The sequence below is a fragment of the Salmo trutta genome, chromosome 23 (genome assembly GCF_901001165.1).
Source record: "Salmo trutta chromosome 23, fSalTru1.1, whole genome shotgun sequence".
Classification (NCBI taxonomy): Eukaryota; Metazoa; Chordata; class Actinopteri; order Salmoniformes; family Salmonidae; genus Salmo; species Salmo trutta.
The window spans coordinates 22,122,986-22,148,826 of record NC_042979.1 but is presented as its reverse complement, the minus strand read 5'-3'; the positions used below and the strand labels follow the sequence as shown (position 1 = coordinate 22,148,826).

Genomic DNA, 25,841 nt, shown 5'->3' with positions numbered 1-25,841 from the left:
GGCCTTGCCAATGTTGGTTTAGGCATAGGAAATTGAGTAGGTCACACGCCCATCCTCAATGTAAATAGCGACACCTTGTGCCCAAATCTCGTCGTCATAGGGGATAACAGTGGACATACCAAAGATCTAAGTCTACATGGGACATAACGGCATGGAATCCGTTCAGAATTGACCAAAAGAGGGCTGATTAATGTTTCATAGATTTCTGATGAGATTAAATAATATTACATGATCAACTTCACCAGCTTAAATGTTTATTTACACATATATACAAACAACAAGGTTACCAAAAACGAGCAGATAAGAAAAAGAGAGAAAAAAAGAAAACTGGTGACAGTAACCAAATTCAAGACAGTACTTCAATTGACCCTCCCCAGCACCACATTTCACGTTAGGAATTAAATTACACTTTGAAGGATCAAATTAGGCCATGAATACATGCTTGAACAAGAGGACCATAACACAGATCAAATACGATACATTTTATCCACAGGCAGCAATGTTCATGGGAGAGCCATGCAGACAAAGCGCATGGAAACAGTCACACTGTCCTCAGACGAGGTCAGAAATGGAGGGGAAACCCATGACCCACATCTCCAGCCATTAGTCCACCGAGTACTTGACAATAGTCTGTTAATTAAAACAACCCACCTGTATAGACGGGTTGGCTCACAACGTCACGAAAGTGATCCAAGCGCATCGATGTGGCCCAGAATGCATGCGTTGTTATGATAGCTAGCAATAATAGTGCATTTCGTTTCGCGTGGCCCGGTGCCCAAGGTGGGTAGGATAATTCACTTAAGACCTCCGTCTACCCGGGGCACCGGGCCATGCAAAACGAACTCCACCATTGCCAAGAACCTGCCACGCGGGGAATCGTAGGTGGCTCGTTGCAGCTTGTATCTTTTTATTGATACCCCATCTTGTTTAGAGGTGTTTTCGCTAGCTAGCTAACCAACAACTGTAACAATGTATTTGAGAGACAGCAAGTACTCATTGTGCATACATTGTGTATTTATGTTTTCAATAAACATTGAGACTAAATATAGTTTACATGTTGTCAACAATCTAAGCCAGGGATGGCGAACTTTGGGGGTCACCAAAAATTCTGAACTCATCATGAGGTCTGGGTACCTACATCCGTACAGTCCCCCCCACATCCATACACACACATTGTATTTATTACATTTATTTAACTAGGCAAGTCAGTTAGGAACAAATTCTTATTTTCAATGACGGCCTAGGAACAGTGCCTTGTTCAGGGGCAGAACGACAGATTTTTACCTTGTGAGCTCGGGGATTTGATCTTGCAACCTTTTACTAGTCCAACCCTCTAACCACTAGGCTACCCTGCCGCCCCAACATGCCGTAAGAGCCAGTCCTAACCTTTTGGGGGCCCTAAGGGAAATGTTGTTGACCCCCCTACCTTGCAAGCAAAACGTGACAGCGGAAAGAATAATATGCAGTTTTACAGCTAATTTCCTGATATTCTACCTTAGGGAGAGAAATGTTTGCTGTTTTTAAATATGATATCTGAGTGAGTGACTAACAAAATCAACGGGGCCCCCCTGGTCGGTAATTAGACCAAGTTTAAATAGCTGGCAAGACTAATTTACCAATCTAAAAAATGTTAGCTGACATGGTATAATTGAGTGACTGTCAGTGACTGACATAACATGAGAAAAACTGCTGATTCACAACCAAATTTGCCCAACCCTGATCTAAGCCAACCCGGTCTGGGTTTTTTTGCCCCATAGTTGCGCACGTGTTGATTTTGTTGCTAAACAAAACCGCCCCTGGCCTCAGTTGACGCGGCAGGCGCGAATCATCAGCAGCTGCAGGAGGATGAAGAGCGGCGAGACAATGAGACCGAACCACAGATCGCGCGCCTGCTCCTGCTCTGCCAGCTTCTGGCACAGCAGCACCTCACACACCAGCTTGAGGCTGAGCACCGTCAGCACCCATAGCAGCCTCAGCACTGCCAGCCTTTTCTCATTCTCCTGGTATAGCCGGATGGACACGATGGCTGTGAAGTAGGTGCTGAGGCCATCAGCGGCAAACAGAGGGATGAAGACCAGCCACCAGCTCATCCCAGAGTCAAAGAAGTCGGCCCGCAGTGCTACCAGCACGCTGAAGACCAGCAGAGCCCCCAGTTGGAGGAAGAGCTCAAAAGTGGCAAAGCCCAGCCATTGGACCAGCTCCCGCAGAGAGAACAGCATTGCCTTAAGGTGGAGGAAGTAGACGCAGGTGGACTGTTCAACCAGGGATGAGCTGGGGTATAGTCACTGGTTCGACTCAGGAGAGGTGATGTTCCAGACTCAGGGTGGTAAAGTGTGAAGGAAAGGAGACATGGACGTCTGGGCAGGAATCCACAGAAGGCAATAGAAGAGGAACTGCTGCACAGACGATAAAGCTCATCTACATCATTGAAGACAGTGGGGGGCAGAGAGGACGGAATACTGTGAGCCAGTGATGAGCTTCACATGTGGAGGATGTCTTCAAAGAATCAAGGTGTTCTGCCTTTATTTAGAAACAGAGATATTTTATTCAGAGCATGACAACAAAATTTAACTTACATTTATTGAAATGGCCATACACTGAACATCAAAGTGACAATAGCTGTTTACTTCAGTTCCCCTTTACCAAATTACATTGTAACATGCGTGAAGTCGATTGAAACAAACGTATCAAAAGTTGCAAACATTGTTACAATCTGTAACGTTAGTCTAGACGAAACTGATGTGTCGTTCAGAAATACAATGGTGAGAGGGTAGTGATGAGAGTTGAAATCGCAAACGAATAACGTAATAGCTGTCTAGTAGTTAACCGATCAAATGCTGTATTGTCAGATTATTCGGATAGTTAGCTACAGTCAGACAGTGCTAGCACAATGAGCTAGCTCGCTATCTACAGTATCTCGTAGCGAAGCCCTTCTTCATCTCATACTAGCTACTTACAATCACCACATGCAGCTATTTCTCCTTCTTTGCATGTGTCAACTGATGGGAGTTACTGTATAACATTACAAGATTTTAACAACAGTTTGTGGTTTTACCTTAATTAATTGAGTTCCGATTTTTTCGTAATGTTTTCCTTCCTTCACTGAGATAGTGTACAATCGCGAGAACTTGTACGTTCACGGAATTTACGGTGGCCGGTTAGTGCGTGAGACTAGTGCAAGCGAAGCCAAGGAGCAAGGACGTACTGTACAAGGTAAGAACACGAACCTTGTTGTATGTTAGTTTATGCTGATAAATTATCTTTTGGATGTTGCAAGGTGAACAAGTTATACATCTGTGGAATATGAGCAGGAGGAGTTGCAAGTGTGCTTGCTATAGTCGTTTGGTGTATATCGCTGGCCAGTTTGATAGCACATGATTCTTGATTGAATAAGTTGAAGTTAGCTTTCTGTCATTGCATTTAATTGTTTTAAACCTATTGTTTAATAACAGATTTAGCTCAATCATTACTAATAGTAGGTGTTGTATGTCACAAAGCACAATATTGTAAGCTTGCTTGCTAAATCAGTCATTTACCTAACGTTGTATTTTTATTTTATCAAACGCGCTTTTTTTTGACAGGTATCGTTTTAACGTTACTCCTCTCCAGCTGTGAACTTTTGATGTCTGGTGTCAAAGCATGCATTTTGCTTCTCTGGTCCGCGTGCTTGTGGATAGTTCCTAAGAAAATAGGAACTATCCACGGACTCTCTCTCCACCCATTTGATTCGGATATAATTACCTGGTTATTTTAATAAAATCATCCATTTTAATATAGATGTAGACATTTTCATGTTAATAATCTTTAAATTATATAATTAAACGGATCTGGGATGTGCTTTCATAAATGTGAACAATTACTCTTGCTCAAGTTGTGTGAAAACCAGCATTATCACTGATGTCACTCAGGGTCATCCAATTGTTATGTTTAAGTCGGGTTTCATGCATGCATGGTCAGTTAATGTGGGTGAATGTGTAAACCATTCTCTCATTCCAATGCGTCTCAGAAATGTGGGCGTGAATATACGTGCCATTGTCAAACACCTCTCTCTTCCTCTCTCTCAGGGCAAAGATGCAACCGGTCGAGTCTCTCCTCCACAGTGGCTATTTCCATCCAACACTCAGATACTGGCAGACCTGTGCCTCAGACTTGAGACCTGAGAACCTCATCTACCCCATCTTCATCACGTAATGTCTCTCCTCTACCACATAGACACTAGGATGTCTTGATGTTGTGATACAAATGTCAAAGTAAGGTAAACTGTACAGTAACAGTGAGAAGTTTGGACATACCAACTCATTCAAGGGTTTTTCTTTATTTGTACAATTTTCCACATTGTAGAATAATAGTGAAGACATCAAAACTATGAAATAGCACATATGTTTACATTTTTATTTATTTAAATGAGCATATGTGGGAACTCCTTCAAGACTGCTGGAAAAGCATTCCTCATGAAGCTGGTTGAGAGAATGCCAAGAGTGTGCAAAGTTGTCGTCAAGGCAAAGGGTGGCTACTTTGAAGAATTTCAAATATAAAATATATTTTGATTTGTTCTTTTTTGTTTACTACATGATTCCATATGTGTTATTTCATCGTTTTGATGTCTTCACTATTATTCTACAATGTAGAAAATAGTCAAATTACAGAAAAGCCCTTGAATGAGGTGTGTCTAAACTTTTGACTGGTACTGTATATATTTGGATGGCTATGTGTTTTTGTGACATGGCAGCTTTCTGGTTCTTTTCTCCAACAGTGACAGTCCTGATGCTGTGGAGCCCATCGCTAGTCTACCTGGCCAGGCCAGGTAATGACTCCAGATTACCTGTTCATTTGGTTTATAATCTCAGCTATGATAATTGCTCATCTATGCTGGGTACAGTAGTTGAATACCCCCAATGTGCTATTAATGTATCATGTATTGTAATCATATTTTAAAACATATGACTTTGAAACAAAAATACTTTAAATTTGAATTATAATGGCTATCTGATTGAGTGAGAATGAGCAGGGGATGGGACCATTGAGAGCAAGGCTGTGACCTCCAGATAAATACTGTGAGGCAGGGTGGATCCAGAGCCAACAACTGGGCCAAGATAAGAAGAGAATCCATTAGCTTTTTGTCCCTCACAACCCTCCCTTATCATGCACCATTTGGTTACAATAAAGTAGGCTGTAAACCAATACTGAGCCCTAAGCCTTGGCACTATTATGTGTCAGAGTTGAAAATACTGTGTCTATAGATCAAATCAAAGTTTATTTGTCACGTGCGCCAAATACAACAGGTGTAGACCTTTACAGTGAAATGCTTACTTACAGGCTCTAACCAATAGTGCAAAAAAGGTATTAGGTGAACAATGGGTAAGTAAAGAAATAAAAAGACAGTGAAAAATAACAGAAGCGAGGCTTTATACAGTAGCGAGGCTATATACAGTAGCGAGTCTATAAAAGTAGCGAGGCTACATACAGACACCGGTTAGTCAGGCTGATTTGAGGTAGTTTGTACATGTAGATATGGTTAAAGTGACTATGCGTATGTGATGGTGGGTGGCGGGACACAATGCAGATAGCCCAGTTAGCCAATGTGCGGGAGCACTGGTTGGTCTGCCCATTGAGGTAGTATGTACATGAATGTATAGTTAAAGTGACTATGCATATATGATAAACAGAGAGTAGCAGCAGCGTAAAAGAGGGGTTGGGGGGGGCACACAATGCAAATAGTCCGGGTAGCCATTTGATTACCTGTTCAGGAGTCTTATGGCTTGGGGGTATTAACTGTTGAGAAGCCTTTTTGTCATAGACTTGGCACTCCGGTAGTTATCTAACTTCGGTAGTTATCTAACTTACTAAGACTGATTTGGTTTGTTGCCCAAGACAAACATGATTTTAGGTTATGGAGATCAAATACATCACAATGCATTGCTAATGAAGTGCCACTATGTAATTGCTTGCCTCAAAGTTGTATTGAAATAGCACTTTGTTGTTTGTCCATTCCCTGTGTCTCCCTCAATCAAATTGTTTTCTTCTCTCAGATATGGAGTGAATAAACTGGAGGGCATGCTACGCCCCCTTGTGGAGAAGGGCTTGAAGTGTGTGCTGATTTTTGGAGTTCCCGCAAAAATAGCTAAGGTACCAGTAAACTGTACTGAACAAAAATATAAACGCAACATGTAAAGTGTTGGTCCCATGTTTCATGAGCTGAACTAAAAGATCCCTGAAATTTTCCATACAGACAAAAAGCTTATTTCTCTACAATTTTGTGCACAAATTTGTTTACATCCCTGTTAGTGAGCATTTCTCATTTGCTGAGATAGTCGATCCACCTCACAGGTGCTGTAATATCAAGAAGCTGTTTAAACAGCATGATCATTATACAGGTGCACCTTGTGCTGGGGACAATAAAAGGCCACTCTAAAATGTGCAGTTTTGTCACACAACACAATAACACAGATGTCTCAAGTTTTGAGGGAGCATGCAATTGTCATGCCGACTGCAGGAACGTCCACCAGAGGTGTTATCAGAGAATTTAATATTAATTTCTCTACCATAAGCCGCCTCCAACGTCATTGGAGAGAATTTGGGAGTACTTCCAACCGGCCTCACAACCGCAGACCATGTGTAACCACACCAGCCCTTTTTCGGTATCGTCTGAGACCAGCAACCCGGACAGCTGATGAAACTAAGGAGTATTTGTCTGTAATAAAGCCATTTTGTGGGGGAAAACTCATTCTGATTGGCTGGGTCTGGCTCCCCATTGGGTGACCCTGGTTTCCAAGTGGGTGGGCCTATGTCCTCCCAAGCCAACTCATGGCTGCGCCACCTGCCCAGTCATGTGAAATCCATAGATTAGGGCCTAATGAATTTATTTAAATTGACTGATTTCCTTTATATGAACTGTAACTCAGTAAAATTGTTGCATGTTGCATTTATATTTTTGTTTAGTGTGTGTATATATAGGTATTTCTATGAACTAGGGTACCAGTGAGGATTTCCTACACTGGACAATTTCTTACAGCTGTTGATAAGTCATTGATAATAATCAGCATTTTTCCCCCCCATGTCATTACATTAAGATATGGGGGGATTGTGGCTATCTATATTAAATACGATTCACGAGTTGATTTAAAACCTATGCTTAACCTTTTATCATGGTTGGTGTTTTGACGGATTTGTCTAAAATCGTGTGACATAAAACAACTTTTCTTTCCTTGCATTTATGGCAGTGTAAATTGTCGTTATATCATATTATGCATTAATCAGTTAAATTAGACATTGAACTTGAACCCTTTAAGAATCCTGGATCTAGCTGTTGGACAGTTTTTTGTAACTCAGAAATGCAGTGTAACTACGTAACATTTAGTTTCTCCTTATGTTACGTGGTGATAATCAAATCAATTATGTACGCGATTGCAAAATCGAATAATTCTAACCAAAAGAGTCACCTTAGCTTGATACTTAAAACCTAAGTCAATACTGTCATTAAATTAGTTCTTCAATAATTATGCATAATACTTGTTGGATGCGCATTTGTGTCCAGTTGATGTTACACCAGTGTAATTTTCACATGTCATCTGATCCAGGAAGGAATTGTCAGAATGACAGTCAAGTGAGGAACAGCTGTTGTGATAGATAGTGCATGCGATGCAACAACAGCCCAAGTGCCGGAAAAAAGGTGTTGACAAGGAATGTCCCGAATATTTTGGTATCTCATTCCTCACATTGGTGAAGACAGTTGTGCCTGGATCCACATTGGCTCTAATATCCCTAGCGAATTGATATTGATCATCTGTTGTTGTCTGCTTGATTAACAGCAGGGTCTCGTTAGATTTAACAGAGAAGACATTAAGATAATGAGTTTATGTTTTTGTGCCACAGATTGGACAGAGTTTACTGTGCGCAATTGTGTAGGATATTCTGGATATTATGACAAACGACTGCCTAGTGGTCTTATTCACAATATAATCAGGTAATGAATTAACATTACAAATACATTTTGTTTTCCATGTTACACCTGCAATATTAATTTTTTTTTGGGGGGGGGGGGTTCTATATTTGGTCCTACATGTACAATTTATATAAATTATACAATTGTTTAACATTGAGGTCCTTAAAAATTACAATGAAGTGCTTGAAAAAGTCCCTGAAAGTCCTTGAATTTTGCTTGCCAATGTCTTTATGAACCCTGCTAAGAGTATGTATAGTCCTAGGCCTACAGTCGTGGCCAAAAGTTTTGAGAATGACACAAATATAAATGTTCATAAAGTCTGCTGCCTCAGTTTGTAGGATGGCAATTTGCATATACTCCAGAATGTTATGAAGAGTGATCAGATTAATTGAAATGAATTGCAAAGTCCCTCTTTGCCATGCAAATGAACTGAATCCCCCAAAAACATTTCCACTACATTTCAGCCCTGCCACAAAAGGACCAGCTGACATCATGTCAGTGATTCTCTCGTTAACACAGGTGTGAGTGTTGACGAGGACAAGGCTGGAGATCACTCTGTCATGCTGATTGAGTTTGAATAACAGTCTCAAAGCTTCAAAAGGAGGGTGGTGCTTGGAATCATTGTTCTTCCTCTGTCAGCCATGGTTACCTGCAAGGAAACACGTGCCGTCATCATTGCTTTGCACAAAAAGGGCTTCACAGGCAAGGATATTGCTGCCAGTAAGATTGCACCTAAATCAACCATTTATCGGATCATCAAGAACTTCAAGGAGAGCGGTTCAATTGTTGTGAAGAAGGCTTCAGGGCGCCCAAGAAAGTCCAGCAAGCGCCAGGACCATCTCCTAAAGTTGATTCAGCTGCGGGATCGGGGCACCACCAGTACAGAGCTTGCTCAGGAATGGCAGCAGGCAGGTGTGAGTGCATCTGCACGCACAATGAGGCGAAGACTTTTGGAGGATGGCCTGGTGTCAAGAAGGGCAGCAAAGAAGCCACTTCTCTCCAGGAAAAACATCAGGGACAGACTGATATTCTGCAAAAGGTACAGTGATCGGACTGCTGAGGACTGGGATAAAGTCATTTTCTTTGAAACCTCTTTCCGATTGTTTGGGGCATCCGGAAAAAAGCTTGTCCGGAGAAGACAAGGTGAGCGCTACCATCAGTCCTGTATCATGCCAACAGTAAAGCATCCTGAAACCATTCATGTGTGGGATTGCTTGTCAGCCAAGGGAGTGGGCTCACTCACAATTTTGCCTAACACAGCCATGAATAAAGAATGGTACCAACACATCCTCCGAGAGCAACTTCTCCGAACCATCCAGGAACAGTTTGGTGACAAACAATGCCTTTTCCAGCATGATGGAGCACCTTGCCATAAGGCAAAAGTGATAACTAAGTGGCTCGGGGAACAAAACATCAATATTTTAGGTCCATGGCCAGGAAACCCCCCAGACCTTAATCCCATTGAGAACTTGTGGTCAATCCTCAAGAGGCGGGTATACAAACAAAAACCAACAAATTCTGACAAACCCCAAGCATTGATTATGCAAGAATGGGCTGCCATCAGGCAGAATGTGGCCCAGAAGTTAATTGACAGCATGCCAGGGCGGATTGCAGAGGTCTTGAAAAAGAAGGGTCAACACTGCAAATATTGACCCTTTGCATCAACTTCATGTAATTGTCAATAAAAGCCTTTGACACTTACAAGCATTTCATAATTATACTTCAGTATTCCATAGTAACATCTGACAAAAATATCTAAAGACGAAGCAGCAAACTTTGTGGAAATTAATATTTGTGTCATTCTCAACTTTTGGCCACGACTGTATGTTCTTGTTGTATAGGTGGAGTTATGGGCCAATATGCATATATTCATTTTTATTCCTCTAAGTACACATGTGGAACTGCATGAAAATCATTTTTGTTTGTTTTAAACCATTTTGTAGTGTTGATCCCAATATCACACATTGGCCCTATTTATTTATAGAAAGACCAATACAGATGTAGGATCTTAATTTGACCACTTTTGTTGAGACTTTTCCTGCACAGCAGGACATGCAAACCTGTAGTGTATTCAAGGTTTAAAAAGTATTCTTAAGTTAGTAATTTCCACTTTAACATTTCAGACTTGATTTGCCTTAATGTAAAATGTATCAACCCCTACAATAAATGTCAATTAATTATAATCCACATAATAATTCACGATTATTAACCTGCTGTAGCAAACTGGCTCAATTTAAGATCCTATATCTGTATGCATTTGTAAACTTAGTATGTATTTAAAAGGCTGACGCCAGCTTTCTTGCACACCTTGTCATCCTCAGGATGAGAGAGGTTCGGGTGCAGACACAGACAATACTCCGGCTGTGTTGGCTGTGAAGAAGATAAAGTCTCTTTTCCCTGACCTGCTGATGGCCTGTGACGTCTGCCTCTGTCCCTACACCTCACATGGACACTGTGGTCAGTCACTCTATCACATTCCATTTGTCTAAAACTAATGCAAATATAATTTATTTTGATTGACAGTACATTGTTATAAGACTGCCCTCTGATTCTCCCTCAGGAATCTTGCGGGAGGATGGCACTCTGGACAATAGTGCCAGTTGCCAACGTTTGGCAGAAGTGGCATTGGCCTATGCCCGCGCTGGTGAGTTTGGTCACTCCTCAACCCTCTGTTTTCTACTCTCACTTCTAAAAATAATGTTTATCAATACCAATGTTGGTATTGTTTATGGGGCCTTATACCCATGTCAATAGTTTAAGATCTCTTGTTCGTCTCGTACAGGCTGTCACATCATTGCACCCTCTGATATGATGGATGGGCGAGTGGGAGCTATCAAACATTCACTGATGTCCAATGACATGGGCAACAAGGTAACAGATGGGAGCACTAGTTTGTACATAAAAATAGAACGCATATTCATATGGACTCAATAAGGAAAGGAAATCCTCAGTAAGGAAGCCATTTGCTAAAAGGCAGAATTTCCTGAATGAAAATGTCCAAGAAAATACATGTATTTCCTCCTCAGGTGTCAGTGCTGAGTTACAGTGCCAAGTTTGCTTCCTGTTACTATGGTCCCTTCAGGTAACAATTGATTTTAAAACTTAAGATGTGCAGAAAAGGCATTACTTACACGTTACCATTTGACAAGATGTTCTAAGATCTATTATTATGTGTGTGTAGAGATGCAGCACAGTCCAAGCCAGCATTTGGAGATAGGCGCTGTTATCAGCTGCCCTCCGGTGCAAGGGGCCTGGCACTACGAGCTGTGGTAAGAAAGTGTCTGAAGTGCGTCCATGTGTATTAGGGGGAGATCGTGTTTGTGTCAGAGATCTTCTGTTTACCCAGCTGGTTGAGATTTTGTTTATGGTTTTATCTCAGGACAGAGATGTCAAGGAGGGAGCAGATATGCTGATGGTGAAGCCAGGACTGCCCTATCTGGACATAGTGAGGGAGGTCAAAGACAAGGTCAGTATGTTCTCCCTCATTAACCCCTTTCTCTGTCTGGTAACAGTGTTTCAGGCTCTGGGAGTGGTGTTGATAGTTTGAGCTAAATAACCACACCACACTAAATTCACATCCCAAGGGTACACAAACAAACTTTTCATCAGTTATGAAGACTACAAAACATGCCGCTTTAGCTTCTCTTCTGACAACATGAACTCAGCAAAAAAAGAAACGTCCCTTTTTCAGGACCCTGTCTTTCAAAGATAATTCGTAAAAATCCAAATAACTTCACAGATCTCCATTTTAAAGGGATTAAACAGTTTCCCATGCTTGTTCAATGAACAATAAACAATTAATGAACATGCACTTGTGGAACGGTCGTTAAGACACTAACAGCTTACAGATGGTAGGCAATTTAAGGTCATAGTTATGAAAACTTAGGACACTAAAGAGGCCTTTCTACTGACTCTGAAAAACACCAAAAGAAAGATGCCCAGGGTCCCTGCTCATCTGCGTGAACTTCCCTTAGGCATGCTGCAAGGAGGCATGAGGACTGCAGATGTGGCCAGGGCAATAAATTGCAATGTCCGTACTGTGAGATGCCTAAGACAGCGCTACAGGGAGACAGGACGGACGTCGTCCTCGCAGTGGCAGACCACGTGTAACAACACCTGCACAGGATCGGTACATCCGAACATCACACCTGCGGGACAGGTACAGGATGACAACAACTGCCTGAGTTACACCAGGAACGCACAATCCCTCCATCAGTGCTCAGACTGCCCGCAATAGGCTGAGAGAGGCTGGACTGAGGGCTTGTAGGCCTGTTGTAAGGCAGGTCCTCACCAGACATCACCGTCACCTATGGGCACAAACCCACTGTCGCTGGACCAGACAGGACTGGCAAAAAGTGCTCTTCACTGACGAGTCGCGGTGGTCGGATTCACGTTTATCGTCGAAGGAATGAGTGTTACACCGAGGCCTGTACTCTGGAGCGGGATCAATTTGGAGGTGGAGGGTCCGTCATGGTCTGGGGCGGTGTGTCACAGCATCATTGGACTGAGCTTGTTGTCATTGCAGGCAATCTCAACGCTGTGCGTTACAGGGAAGACATCCTCCTCCCTCATGTGGTAACCTTCCTGCAGGCTCATCCTGACATGACCCTCCAGCATGACAATGCCACCAGCCATACTGCTTGTTCTGTGCGTGACTTCCTTCAAGACAGGAATGTCAGTGTTCTGCCATGGCCAGCAAAGAGCCCGGATCTCAATCCCATTGAGCACGTCTGGGACCTGTTGGATCGGAGGGTGAGGGCTAGGGCCATTCCCCCCCAGAAATGTCCGGGAACTTGCAGGTGCCTTGGTGGAAGAGTGGGGTAACATCTCACAGCAAGAACGGGCAAATCTGGTGCAATCCATGAGGAGGAGATGCACTACAGTACTTAATGCAGCTGGTGGCCACACCAGATACAGACTGTTACTTTTGATTTTGACCCCCCTTTTGTTCAGGGACACATTATTTCATTTCTGTTAGTCACATGTCTGTGGAACTTGTTCAGTTTATGTCTCAGTTGTTGAATCTTGTTATGTTCATACAAATATTTGCATATGTTAAGTTTGCTAAAAATAAACGCAGTTGACAGTGAGGACGTTTCTTTTTTTGCTGAGTTTACACGTTTTCACTATCTTTCACAATAGTTTAATCTGCTCCATTGCTTTCTTACCATCCTTCTCTGGTCTCTTCCAGCACCCCACTCACCCACTGGCAGTGTATAACGTGTCAGGGGAGTTTGCCATGCTGTGGCATGGGGCCCAGGCTGGAGCTTTTGACCTGCGCACCGCTGTACTGGAGTCTATGACTGCATTCCGCAGGGCAGGTGAGAGGGGATGGGAGACTTTGGGTCTGGAGGAACAGTGCTCTGTTCCTATAGAGAGAGTGAGTTCTACTGCTCTAGTTCTATATTCTTCCCTCTGCTCTAGGTGCTGACATCATCATCACCTACTACACACCTCAACTGCTCACCTGGCTGAAAGAGTAACAGACAGAAGGATGGACATAGAGATGGATCATGTGACAAACTCCTTTTTACCTAGCTATGCAAGGCTGACCTACACTGACAAATGGTGTCTATTCAAACCAAACTGACATGTGAGAACAGGCAATCTATCTTCATACATTCATTTACAGTTTATTTTTCTATATAACATTGTTACGACATATTGTTTTTTTTGGCTTTGTGTGCAGCAACCACTAATTCTCACCAGAGGTGGGAGTCTTGGAGCTAGTAGACACTTTTGTAAAGCTTATCAAATTCGCTTTGAAGGGTTTGTCTAATGTTAGATGAAAGAATGGTAATATAAAATATGTTGATTGTGTTTTTGGTTTATGGGCATTATTTACTATTTCTATAGTTTTCTAAATAGAGTATCATGAATATAGGCCTTGACTTTTTATAGTTTGTTCTGTGACGTCTCTAATAGCTCTGGCTTTAGCGCTGACATTTAGCCGTGGTTGTAAGGTTGGGTCAAGAAACCTGTAAAGCTCTTTTTTTACCAGGGTAAATGATCCTGGTAAAAAAGCTACAATCAAGTCTGAAATATGCTCAATCAAGTAACATTTTCTTAATTACATATAACTTGGTTCAATACGTTTGTCATAGATTTGACTAAATATAATGAAAGCAAAATAGGTTGCAGTTCAGCCACACTCGACTCTGCTGGTTACCTTCTGTACTTGGGTGTTGTCAGATATATCCACCTCCCAAACAAGGAGTTTACAGACAAGTCATCATTATCACAAGCACAGAGGAAAAGTACCGGCTAGCCATATGCCGCACTATCTAATTCTGTACTAATCAGTGAAATCTTGAAGGAAGGATGCATTTTCAAAGTACTAAAACCCTACCCCTAGTCCCTCTCTAAAATAGCCATCTAAGGGAGAATCTTATTGGCTGGAGGGTTTTCACTGGATGGTGCCCCTTCGAAGACTGTCCACACATCCTCCCCTGCAAAATAGAAAAACAGGTAGAAGTTTAACATGCTTTACTCAGCTACTGTACCTACACACACCCATAGATTAGACAGGAGAACAACACATGAAACTGGATGTGAACTAGACATACACATTTTGGCAGGTCAAAACACTTACCCCTGAGCTGGTATTGTCATCCTGTAGCTGATTTGATCTTTCCTGAGGGGCAGCAGCAGGAAGCTATGCTGTCAGCCACATAGGACACCGCTGAGAAGGGACACAATTTGTTAATGTGCAATATTACAGTATGTGTCTGTTTCAGTGCTTTCATGTATTTTCCTCATCCTATGTTTATTACTTATATACTAGGGCTCTTCGTTAGGAGAACAGATATTTTTTAACTCCAGTGAATTTCAAAGCTTTCTATTTGTCTGCCAATCTTTTGTCATCTGTAAATGATGCACAATCGAGAGCATCCTGTCATCACCGCCGTGTACGGCAACTGCACCGCCCTTAACTGCAAGGCTCTCCAGAGGGTAGTGCGGTCTGCACAACGCATCACCGGGGGCAAACTAGCTGCCCTCCGTGACACCTACAGCACCTGATGTCACAGGAAGGCCAAAAATATCAAGGACAACAACCACCTGAGCCACTGCCTGTTCACCCTGCTATCATCCAGAAGCTGGGACTGAGAGACTGAAAAACAACTTCTATCTCAAGGCCATCAGACTGTTAAACAGCCATCACTAACATAGAGAGGCTGCTGTCAACATACAGACTCAAATCTCTGGCCACTTTAATAAATGGACTTAATAAAGGTATCACTAGTCACTTTAAATAATGCCACTTTAATAATGTTTACATATCCTACATTACTCATCTCATATGTATATACTTTTCTATACCATCTACTGCATCTTGCCTATGCCGCACGGCCATCGCTCATCCATATATTTATATGTACATATTCTTATTCATCCCTTACATTTGTGTGTATAAGGTAGTTGTGAATTTGTTAGATTAGTAGACCTTTACAGTAGATCACAGTTCCGATTATTCACAATACAATCCTGTACTTTAGTCTACCTGCAAGGAGAACCAGCAAAGCCATGTGACAGGCTGGTAAAATGATACCACCCCTATCAGGTTTCAAGTTGTAACTCCTTGGCCAATTGAGAAAAATCCTAACCATTCTCTTAAAGGTGTCTTATTTTGATGAGCATGAAAAGGAATTATTCTTTAGAAAATGGTAAATTATTGCATTCATTGAATAGTGCGTACAATTTAGATTTTAGTTAAAGATTGAGTAAATGATGGTATATTAGACTTGTAATTATTTGCTATATAATGTTGTAATTTTCTTACCGCTGAAGATGAGTCACAACATGGGTTGGCTTCAGAAGATGATCTTGGTCATAGGCTATATGGGTTGTGGTAGGTAGCTTGTAGTCACGAGCTGAAGAAAGGTGCTCAGTTCTATGCAAGTGCTCTAGCTGTTGGTGTGTGCAGACTGCACAGACAAGCCAATGAGAGAACATTCATCACAAGATGCCTGCATCAGCAATTATGTGTGAATAATGCAGAGGAAACGCACTCTGCTAAACTGTCAACAAATTTCTTTGTCAAATATTTTCAACAAATACATGATTTTGCTCCTTCTATTTTCCTCTACCCCAGAAGACATTGAGTAGGCCCATCTTTTATACACACAATATATATTGTGTATTTGTTTACTGCTTACTATTGTTATTAGTTTTACCCCTGGTTTTAATGTCTGGTTTACCATTCTGATTAAATGGCGAGTGTTGTGAAATCCACTTGTCGGGTCTGTAACATGTGGGACAGGAGACTTCTCGCGTTTGTCACTAGTTACCACAAACCACCCGATTAGACTACACTCACACTCATAACTATGGTTAACTCCGCTTATTTTTACAATTTATCTAATTAAAAATGATTTTAAACCTAACCATACTGCTAACATTAAATGAATACCAAAAAAACGAACTAATTTATGTTTTCATAATTTTTTTTTTTACAATCAAGTCTTACAGGTGCAGCACATTGTCATTTTTTCCCTGGTTAGCTAGCTACAGTAGCTACCTTGGTTAGCCATTTGATTTGTCTCCATAAAGATTGTCGACGGGCAGGTGGTTCACGGTTTCATATTATACGAATTTATATTGGGGGGGAAAAGTAGTTATTGATATAGATTAATGTTTAATGAAGGATACACACTGGCAAAGTGAAATTTAGAAACCTACGACAGCTAACGTTAGCTTGTAGCTTATCTAGCTATCGCGTTAGCTAGGTAATGTTAACTTAGGTACTTTAGTTAGCGAGCTGAGCGTTTTTGCTTCCCTAAATGTGTAGCTTTAAATTTATTCATCACACATTACAAAACAAACCGTAGCGAGTATTGTTTTATTTTCATTTGACTGTTCTTTTTAGTTGGAGGTATGTAGAACATAGCTAATTGTTGATGCCGGTAATGTAACTAGCAGGCCTTTGATCAATACTAAGTTATATTAACGTTATACATAAGTCATTGGACGACGGTCTTCTATGAGGAGTTTAAGAGCCCGATGCACGGTCGGATATTATTAACATGCATCACTTGCGGTACCGTTTTTGAAGCATAAGGACCATAACTTTCATATCAGCGATAAATCATTTTCAATAAACAGCAGGTTAAATTGACACACAGGTTTATGGTTCCCACACAGCCATATGTCCATGTTACAGCGCTTGTTTACGGGAGACAGAGTGGACTAACGTTACCTGCATCTCCCAACACCTGTGTGCAAACTGAAGAAGGATACCACAAACGGGTTGTCGTTGAAAAATACTGTCGGCTGCAACTGTGTTAAAATTGATTAAAACAGTGTACATTTTGCGTTTGTAAAATTATTTTGATGTGATATGAAAGTAGAGAGATTAGAATCGATTCAAGTTTGAGAATCGAGAATCAATTGAGAATCGATTCACGTTTAGATGGCATGTGTTGCTGTTTTGGCTTCCAGAGCAATTCGCCTATAAACAGAACAAGTCCTTGGTTTAGCTAGCAATCTAATCTTTACAGAAAGGGGGTTGTTTTGTTTGCGAATGCAAGATTAACGTTAGCTAGTGTAACAGTGTAGGTTCCGTCCCTCTCTTCGCCCCAACCCGGGCTCAAACCAGGGACCCTTGCACACATCAACAACTGACACCCCACGAAGCATCGTTACCCATCGCGCCACAAGAGCCACGGCCCTTGCGACGCAAGGGGAAACCCTACTTCAAGTCTCAGAGCGAGTGACGTCACTGATTGAAACGCTATTAGCGCGCACCACCGCTAACTAACTAGCCATTTCACATCGGTTACACTAGTAACTTCAGAAGATTCGCAAGCTAAAGTTGTAGCTATATGTGGATATGTATAATTTATGGATATAGCCACCATTCCTTGTTGTATCCATTATTCCATATGATCAAGACTGATGATTATACATGACTGGTTAATTCTACTTCATTCTATCAACTCATGACTGGTTGCTGGACCTCAGTGGGCAAACCATGCCATGTGGTGTGGAGTTCTCCAGTCAAACTCTTAGCTGTCATGCTTACTATAGAACGAGTTGGTAGGAAATAGAGTTATTTTGTGGGGCAGGGTGTTATATGTTTTGGGTGCTGCTGTCATGCATGTGTTACTGTATGGCCTCAAATCAAAAAACATTGTATTAGTCACATGCGCCGAATACAACCTTACAATGAAATGCTTACTTACGAGCCCCTAACCAACAATGCAGTTTCAAAAATATACGGATAAGAATAAGAGATTAAAAGTAACAAGAAATTAAAGAGCAGCAGTAAAATAACAATAGCGCAGGTTGAGAGCTTCAAGTTCCTTGGTTTCCACATCACCAACAAACTAAAATGGTCCAAGCACACCAAGACAGTTGTGAAGAGGGCACGACAAAACCTATTCCCCCTCAGGAGACTGAAAAGATTTGGCATGGGTCCTCAGATCCTCAAAAGGTTCTACAGCTGCACCATCAAGAGCATCCTGACTGGTTGCATCACTGCCTGGTATGGCAACTGCTCGGCCTCTGACCGCAAGGCACTATAGAGGGTAGTGCGAACGGCCCAGTACATCACTGGGGCCAAGCTTCCTGCCATGCAGGACCTCTATACCAGGCGGTGTCAGAGGAAGGCCCTAAAAATTGTCAAAGACTCCAGCCACCCTAGTCAAGCCATAAGACTCCTGAACATCTAGTCAAATGGCTACCCAGACTATTTGCTGTGCCACCCCCAACCCCCTCTTTACACCACTGCATAGTCACTTTAATACCTACATGTACATACTACCTCAACTAACCGGTGCCCCCGCACATTGTATTGGTACCCCCCTGTATATAGTCTCCACTGCAGCTCCGTCGATGAGAATGGGGGCGTGCTCAGTCCTCTTTTTCATATAATCCACAATCATCTCCTTTGTCTTGATCACGTTGAGAGAGAGGTTGTTGTCCTGGCACCACACGGCCAGGTCTCTGACCTCCTCCCTATAGGCTGTCTCGTCATTGTTGGGGATCAGGCCTACCACCGTTGTCATCAGCAAATTGAATGATGGTGTTGGAGTCGTGCCTGGCCCTGCAGTCATGAGTGAACAGGGAGTACAGGAGGGGACTGAGCACGCACCCCTGAGGGGCCCCTGTGTTGAGGATCAGCGTGGCGGATGTGTTTTTACCTACCCTTACCACCTGGGGGCGGCCCGTCAGGAAGTCCAGGATCCAGTTTCAGAGGGAGGTGTTTAGTCCCATTGTCCTTAGCTTAGTGATGAGCGTTGAGGGCACTGGTGTTGAACGCTGAGCTGTAGTCAATGAATAGCATTCTCACATAGGTGTTGCTTTTGTCCAGGTTGTAAAGGGCAGTGTGGAGTGTAATAGAGATTGCGTCATCTGTAGATCTGTTGGGGTGGTATGTAAATTGGTGTGGGTCTAGGGTTTCTGGGATGATGGTGTTGATGTGAGCTATGACCAGCCTTTCAAAGCACTTCATGGCTACAGACGTGAGTGCTACAGGTCGGTAGTCATTTAGGCAGGTTACATTAGTGTTCTTGGGCACAGGGACTATGGTGGTCTGCTTAGAACATGTTGGTATTAGACTCAGACAGGGAGAGGTTGAAAATGTCAGTGAAGACACTTGCCAGTTGGTCAGCGCATGCCCAGAGCATATGTCCTGGTAATCCGTCTGGCCCTGCGGCCTTGTGAATCTTGACCTGTTTAAAGGTCTTATTCACATTCGCTGCAGAGAGTGTGATCACACAGTCATCTGGGACAGCTGGTGCTCTTATGCGCGTTTCAGTGTTATTTGCCTTGAAGCGAACAGAAGGAGTTTAGCTCGTCTGTTAGGCTCGTGTCACTGGGCAGCTCTCGACTGTGCTTCCCTTTGTAGTCTGTAATGGTTTGCAAGCCCTGCCACATCTGACGACCGTCAGAGCCGGTGTAGTACGATTCGATCTTTGTCCTGTATTGACGCTTTGCCTGTTTGATGGTTCGTCGGAGCCTAATACCAATACTATGTATCAGAATAATTATTTCCCTGTGCTGTTCCCTTGAAGAATGTCAGGATGGACGATGGCTCAGGCCTGCAAGACAGCCTGGTGCTGGAGATCTTCCTGCGACTCCCCCACGACGCTGTGCTGAGCGCTGGCCTGGCCTGCAGACAATGGCTGGCAGTGTCCAGAGATGAGTTCCTGTGGAGGGAATTGTTCTATAGCTACTACCGAATCACCCACTCTGTGCCCAGAAACCCTTGTAGGCCACATAGAACTCCAGGCAGCAGAGTTGGGCTAATTCCATTTCAACCCATCCAATACTGTAAATTATGGAAAGTAGGAAAGTCAGACATTATTTTGAAGCTCGTCTGCTGAGTATTGAAGCCATGGGTTGGGCTAGCCCTCAACTGGGCAAATTTTGGAATGATTTGTTGGAATAGATATTGATTATGGATAATGGTATGGTGTTCTGCATAGGAAAATTGATATTTACTTCCACCAATACACACGTGAATAATTGAAGCATCTGAATATCTGATATCTTATGTTGACTATTGCTTATTGTTGCAGTACTGTCTTCGATTTGCATAGATATTTTCAATAGTTTTGTGATCCATTTTCACTTGTCTCTCCCCCTAGCTTCTGTGTCGTGGTACAGAGAGTTCAAGCGTCTGTTTAACTGCATTCCCTGTGTGGAGGTTCAGACTGAGAGAGCACCATGACCAGGTCCTCCATCTGGCCTTCTCCCACCGAGGACACCGCTTCTCCTCCTGTTTCAAAGACTGCACCGTCAAGGTCTGTCACATCATATGACTGGAGAAGATGGTAGCTTTAGTTGAGGGCTAGGGATAAGCCAAATAAAGATGGCCATTGTGCACCAGTATTTGTTTTGTTGTATTCCACAACAACAGTCACAAAGATACATTTGGGCCTCAAGGCCTATGTTAGCATAACTGCTGTTATGCAAAAACAACAATATAAATATTTGTCAATAATATTATAGCACAGGAACCATCACGGACCTGAGTTTCAAGCTTGTAGTGCCCAAAAATGTGATGTAAGGGGAAACAAATGTAATTGTTGAGATTTGCACATCATAGCTGTAGACTCTCCTCACCCAACATCCTCCTCTCTACTGTGCTGGTCAGCTTTGGGACACAGAGCGGCCCGATGGCACCATTACCATGGTGCACAGCTCCAGCATGCGCCACTTCAACTGGGGCTACACCCAGTTCTCCCAGTTCAACGCTGACAACACCCTGCTACTGGTGTCTGGAGTCTACCTGGGCTCTAATCACTCTTCCTCTGGGGAGATTGCTGTCATCTGCCTTGGTAGGACACACACACCTGCTATTTCTCACTCATTTCTGTCTCCTTCCTTGTCTCTCTTCTCTATCTCTTTCTCATAATGTGCTTTCATTGGTAATTGTTCTGGAATGTGCATCACAAGGCCTTTAACAAATGAAATTAGGCTAATTACTTAATTCAAAACGCAAGTTATCCTCATTAGAAATGTTTTGGTACACAATGATGTTACTTACGACACAGACATTGTGACTCGTGTGGCACATAGATGGAGCTCAGTATGAGGACATGTGGCGGAAAACTAAATTACATACACAGCACACCTCTTAATTATAACCCTAACAGTAAGCTAACAAACATTTCCTCAGTGTTTGTTTGCATGCATAACAGGTCTTAGAAGTTGCATATTTGCTCTGAAACACCCAAGCCAGATTATAACCACTACAACCCATTTCAGTTGTGCAAGTGCATCTGTGAAAACACAAAGAATCTCACCACACCTGAGACAAGTTTTTGCAACATCGTATGAAATAGGCCTACCTGTATTCATGAAGATTGATCTGACCTTTCTATGATAACATAACTGATATCTAAAATTAGAGGTCGACCGATTATGATTTTTCAACGCCGATACCGATTATTGGAGGACCCACCAAAAAAGCCGATACCGATTAATTGGCCGGTTTTGTTTATTTTTTATTTATTTGTAATAATGACTATTACAACAATACTGAATGAACACTTATTTTAACTTAATATAATACATCAATAAAATCAATTTAGCCTCAAATAAATAATGAAACATGTTCAATTTGGTTTAAATAATGCAAAACAAAGTGTTGGAGAAGAAAGTAAAAGTGCAATATGTGCCATGTAAAAAAGCTAATGTTTAAGTGCCTTGCTCAGAACATGGGAACATATGAAAGCTAGTGGTTCCTTTTAACATGAGTCTTCAATATTCCCAGGTAAGAAGTTTTAGGTTGTAGTTATTATATTATTATAGGAATTATAGGACTATTTCTCTCTATACAATTTGTATTTCATATACCTTTGACTATTGGATGTTCTTATAGGCGTTTTAGTATTGCCAGTGTAACAGTATAGCTTCCGTCCCTCTCCTCGCTCCTACCTGGGCTCGAACCAGGAACACATCGACAACAGCCACCCTCGAAGCAGCGTTACCCATGCAGAGGAAGGGAAAAAACTACTCCAAGTCTCAGAGCGAGTGACGTTTGAAACGCTATTAGCGTGCACCCGGCTAACTAGCTAGCCATTTCACATCGGTTACACCAGCCTAATCTTGGGAGATGACAGGTTTGAAGGGGTGGGTATAATTTGTGGAACGTTCCAACAGGAATCTGTTCCAAAAACGTAAAGTAAAAGGTTGCCAACCAACAACGCATACAAAGTAGCAACACATACAAACCTAGCTAACGAATAGGCATCAACTCACCACGTAGCTTATTCTTAATGTTTGTCTATAGGCAAACAGACATGTGAGGACAGACATTTTTCGGAATAAACGTGATGAGTGAAAAACGCAATGAAATAGACCACTCACTACCCGGTATCTTATTCTGCCGCTATACAACTTTGTATGCGTTGTTTTTTGGAAACCTTGTTATTTACGAAGTTTTTGGAATAGATTCCTGTTGGAACGTTCCACAAATTATACCCACCCAGGTTGAAGTCATAAACAGCGCAATGCTTGAAGCACAGCGAAGGGCTGTTTGAATGAATGCTTACGAGCCTGCTGCTGCCTACCATCGCTCAGTCAGACTGCTCTATCAAATCCTAGACTTAATTATAATATAATAAACACACAGAAATACGAGCCTTGGGTCATTAATATGGTTGAATCTGGAAACTATCATCTCGAAAGCAAAAGTTTTTTTCTTTCAGTGACATACGGAACCGTTCCATATTTTATCTAACAGGTGACTAAGTCTAAATATTCCTGTTAGGCATTGATGTTTATGGTTAGGTACATTAGTGCAAAGACAGTACTTTTTTCGCAAATGCGCTTGTTAAATCAACACCCGTTTGTCGAAGTAGGCTGTGATTCAATGAAAATTAACAGGCACCGCATCAATCATATGCAACGCAGGACACGTTAGATAAACTAGTAATATCATCAACCATGTGTAGTTAACTAGTGATTATGTTAACATTAATAGTTTTTTATAAGTCTAATGCTAGCTAGCAACTTACCTTTGCTTCTTGCTGCCCTCGCGTTACAGGTAGTCAGCCTGGTAATCCTTGTGGAGTGCAATGTAAGGCAGGTGGTTAGAGCATTGAACTGGTAACCGAAGGTTGCAAAAACGAATCCCCCCTGAATAAGGCAGTTAACCCCCGTTTCTAGGCCGTCATTGTAAATAAGAATGTGTTCTTAATCTGACTTGCCTAGTTAAATAAAGGTGTAAAAAAATAAATAATAATAATAATAATAATAATAATCGGCAAATCGGTGGACAAAAATACCGATTACCGATTGTTATGAAAACTTGAAATCGGCCCTAATTAATCGCCCATTCCGATTAATCGGTCAACCTCTAATCTTTAATCCTGTTCAGCATGTGTTTTATGAAGTTGAACTAAATGTAATGCAAACCCCAGCTGGACACAGAAATCCCCTGCAATGCTTTCAAGAAGGTATTCACACCCCTTGACCTTTTCCACATTTTGTTATGTTACAGCCTGAATTTAAAAGATATTAAATTGAGATTTTGTGTCACTGGCCTACACCCAATTTCCCATAATGTCAAAGTGGAATTATGTTTTTAGAGATGTTAACAAATGAATAGAAAATGAAAATGTCTTGAGTCAGTAAGTATTAAACCCTTTTGTTATGGCAAGCCTAAATAAGTTCGGGAGTAAAAATGTGTTTAACAAGTCACATAATAAGTTGCACTGACTTACTCTGTGTGCAATAATAGTGTTTAACATGATTTTTGAATGACTACCTCATCTCTGTATCCCACACATACAATTATCTGTAAGGTCCCTCAGTCAAGCAGTGAATTTCAAACACCGATTCAACCACAAAGACCAGTGAGGTATTCCAATGCCTCGCAAAAAAGGGCACCTCTTGGTAGATGGGCAAAAAAAAAGCAGACATTGAATATACCTTTGAGCATGGTAAAGTTATTAATTACACTTTGGATGGCGTATCAATACACCCAGTCAGTACAAGGATACAGGCATCCTTCCTAACTCAGTTGCCGGAGAGGAAGGAAATCACTAATTGCAGTGATAGGAGAAAACTGATGATGGATCAACATTGTAGTTACTCCACAATACTAACCTAAATGAAAAGGAAGCTTGTACAGAATAAAACATATTCCATAACATGCATCCTGTTTGCAATAAGGCACAAAAGTAAAATAATTGAACCTTATGTCTGTTATGTTTGGGGAAAATCCAACACAACACATCACTGAGTACCACTCTTCATATTTTCAAGCATGGTGGTGGCTGCATTATGTTATGGGTGTGTTTGTCATCGCCAAGGACTAGGGAGTTGTTTAGGGTAAAAATAAATGTAATAGAGTTAAAAACAGGCAAAATCCTAGAGGAAAACCTGGTTCAGTCTGCTTTGCAACAGACACTGGGAGACATTCATCTTTCAGCAGGACATTACCTTAAAACACAAGGACAAATATACATTTGGGTTACTTACCTAGACGACATTGAATGTTCCAGAGTGGCCTAGTTACACTTTTGACATAAATCGGCCTTCAGTCCGACCGACCAGGAGCTGCTGCTGACGACTCCACCATCAAGGTGTGGCACTCGGCAAGTAGGGCACAGACGCCCGCCCGTCCCCCGCAACCTCTCCTGGCTGGTCCGCAACAAGAACACCACCTCCGCCAACGGGAAACCCTGACCACCTGAGAGGGGTGGGAGGAGACTGGAAATGAGAGCGGGGGAAAGACTTTCATAGGTGACGCACACTCCAGGAGTAGCTATCTTCATTGTGGGAAAATCACACTTTTTATGCCTGCTTGCACAGTGTGGTAGATATGACATCACCAACTTCCAAGGACATGTGACAACTGGGGTAAGCCACAAGGAGGCATAATTGCAAAAGCAATTTCACAGGCCTCTCCATAAATGTCCTTTTTGAAAGTGACACCTAGCAAGGTGAATTGCTGTAAAGGTGAAGGTCATACGGTACAGGTAAATTCCTCCTTGACCTTTGCAAGGTCTGGGAGGGAAATTACATTCAATGATTATTACGATCATGCTTCCAATGAATGAATGAGCTACTGGAGAAGAAACATGGGGGACTACTTCAAGAAAGAAAATTATTTAGAGTTTGTTCACTGAATGAAGAGAAGAGATGTGGACACTAAAATATGGTCAAAGATCACACTTGTGTGTTTTGTCTTCCGTTTTTAAGTCTTTCGATCTATGTGCATGTTTGCACATATTCTTTCACATTTGTTTATGTTGGGTTGTACTATCACATCAGTGATGTCATATGATTGCAGAGCTGAGGATGTCTGAAATTACCAAGAGCAATTTAAGTGGTCTGGTACCTCCTGAAAGTGTGTTTGTGAATGTGTGTCAGAGGGGCGCGAATAATCCAGGACTGTAATGGCCGACAAGGTCTCTTCATTGTTACACTCAAGTTTCACCAA

General features: G+C 42.0%; 2 protein-coding genes and 1 long non-coding RNA gene across 6 annotated transcripts; 1 reads left to right on the top strand and 2 right to left on the bottom strand.

Moving 5' to 3' along the window:
• Positions 1-234: 234 nt before the first annotated feature.
• On the bottom strand, positions 235-3,138 carry LOC115159588 (transmembrane protein 203-like). Its single transcript, XM_029709460.1, has 2 exons — positions 3,056-3,138; positions 235-2,520 (listed from the first exon to the last, which is right to left on the bottom strand). Exon 2 carries the CDS (start codon positions 2,217-2,219, stop codon positions 1,803-1,805), a length of 417 nt encoding a protein of 138 aa, XP_029565320.1. The 5' UTR covers positions 2,220-2,520; positions 3,056-3,138; the 3' UTR covers positions 235-1,802.
• alad (aminolevulinate dehydratase) lies at positions 3,108-13,762 on the top strand. The gene is made up of 12 exons (XM_029709459.1): positions 3,108-3,213; positions 4,065-4,187; positions 4,754-4,804; positions 6,030-6,126; positions 10,264-10,399; positions 10,503-10,586; positions 10,725-10,813; positions 10,969-11,024; positions 11,124-11,211; positions 11,322-11,408; positions 13,134-13,263; positions 13,367-13,762. Exons 2-12 carry the CDS (start codon positions 4,072-4,074, stop codon positions 13,423-13,425), a joined length of 993 nt encoding a protein of 330 aa, XP_029565319.1. The 5' UTR covers positions 3,108-3,213; positions 4,065-4,071; the 3' UTR covers positions 13,426-13,762.
• Positions 13,560-25,181, bottom strand: LOC115159589 (uncharacterized). Of its 4 annotated transcripts, XR_003868913.1 has the most exons (5): positions 24,878-25,181; positions 23,410-23,456; positions 15,723-15,867; positions 14,535-14,624; positions 13,560-14,391 (listed from the first exon to the last, which is right to left on the bottom strand). It is a non-coding gene; the product is annotated as an uncharacterized LOC115159589 (long non-coding RNA). The 4 variants fall into 4 exon arrangements; XR_003868915.1 differs by lacking the exon at positions 23,410-23,456 and having other exon boundaries at positions 24,878-25,180; XR_003868914.1 differs by lacking the exons at positions 23,410-23,456; positions 24,878-25,181 and adding an exon at positions 17,139-17,474.
• Between the last annotated feature and the right edge of the window lie 660 nt (positions 25,182-25,841).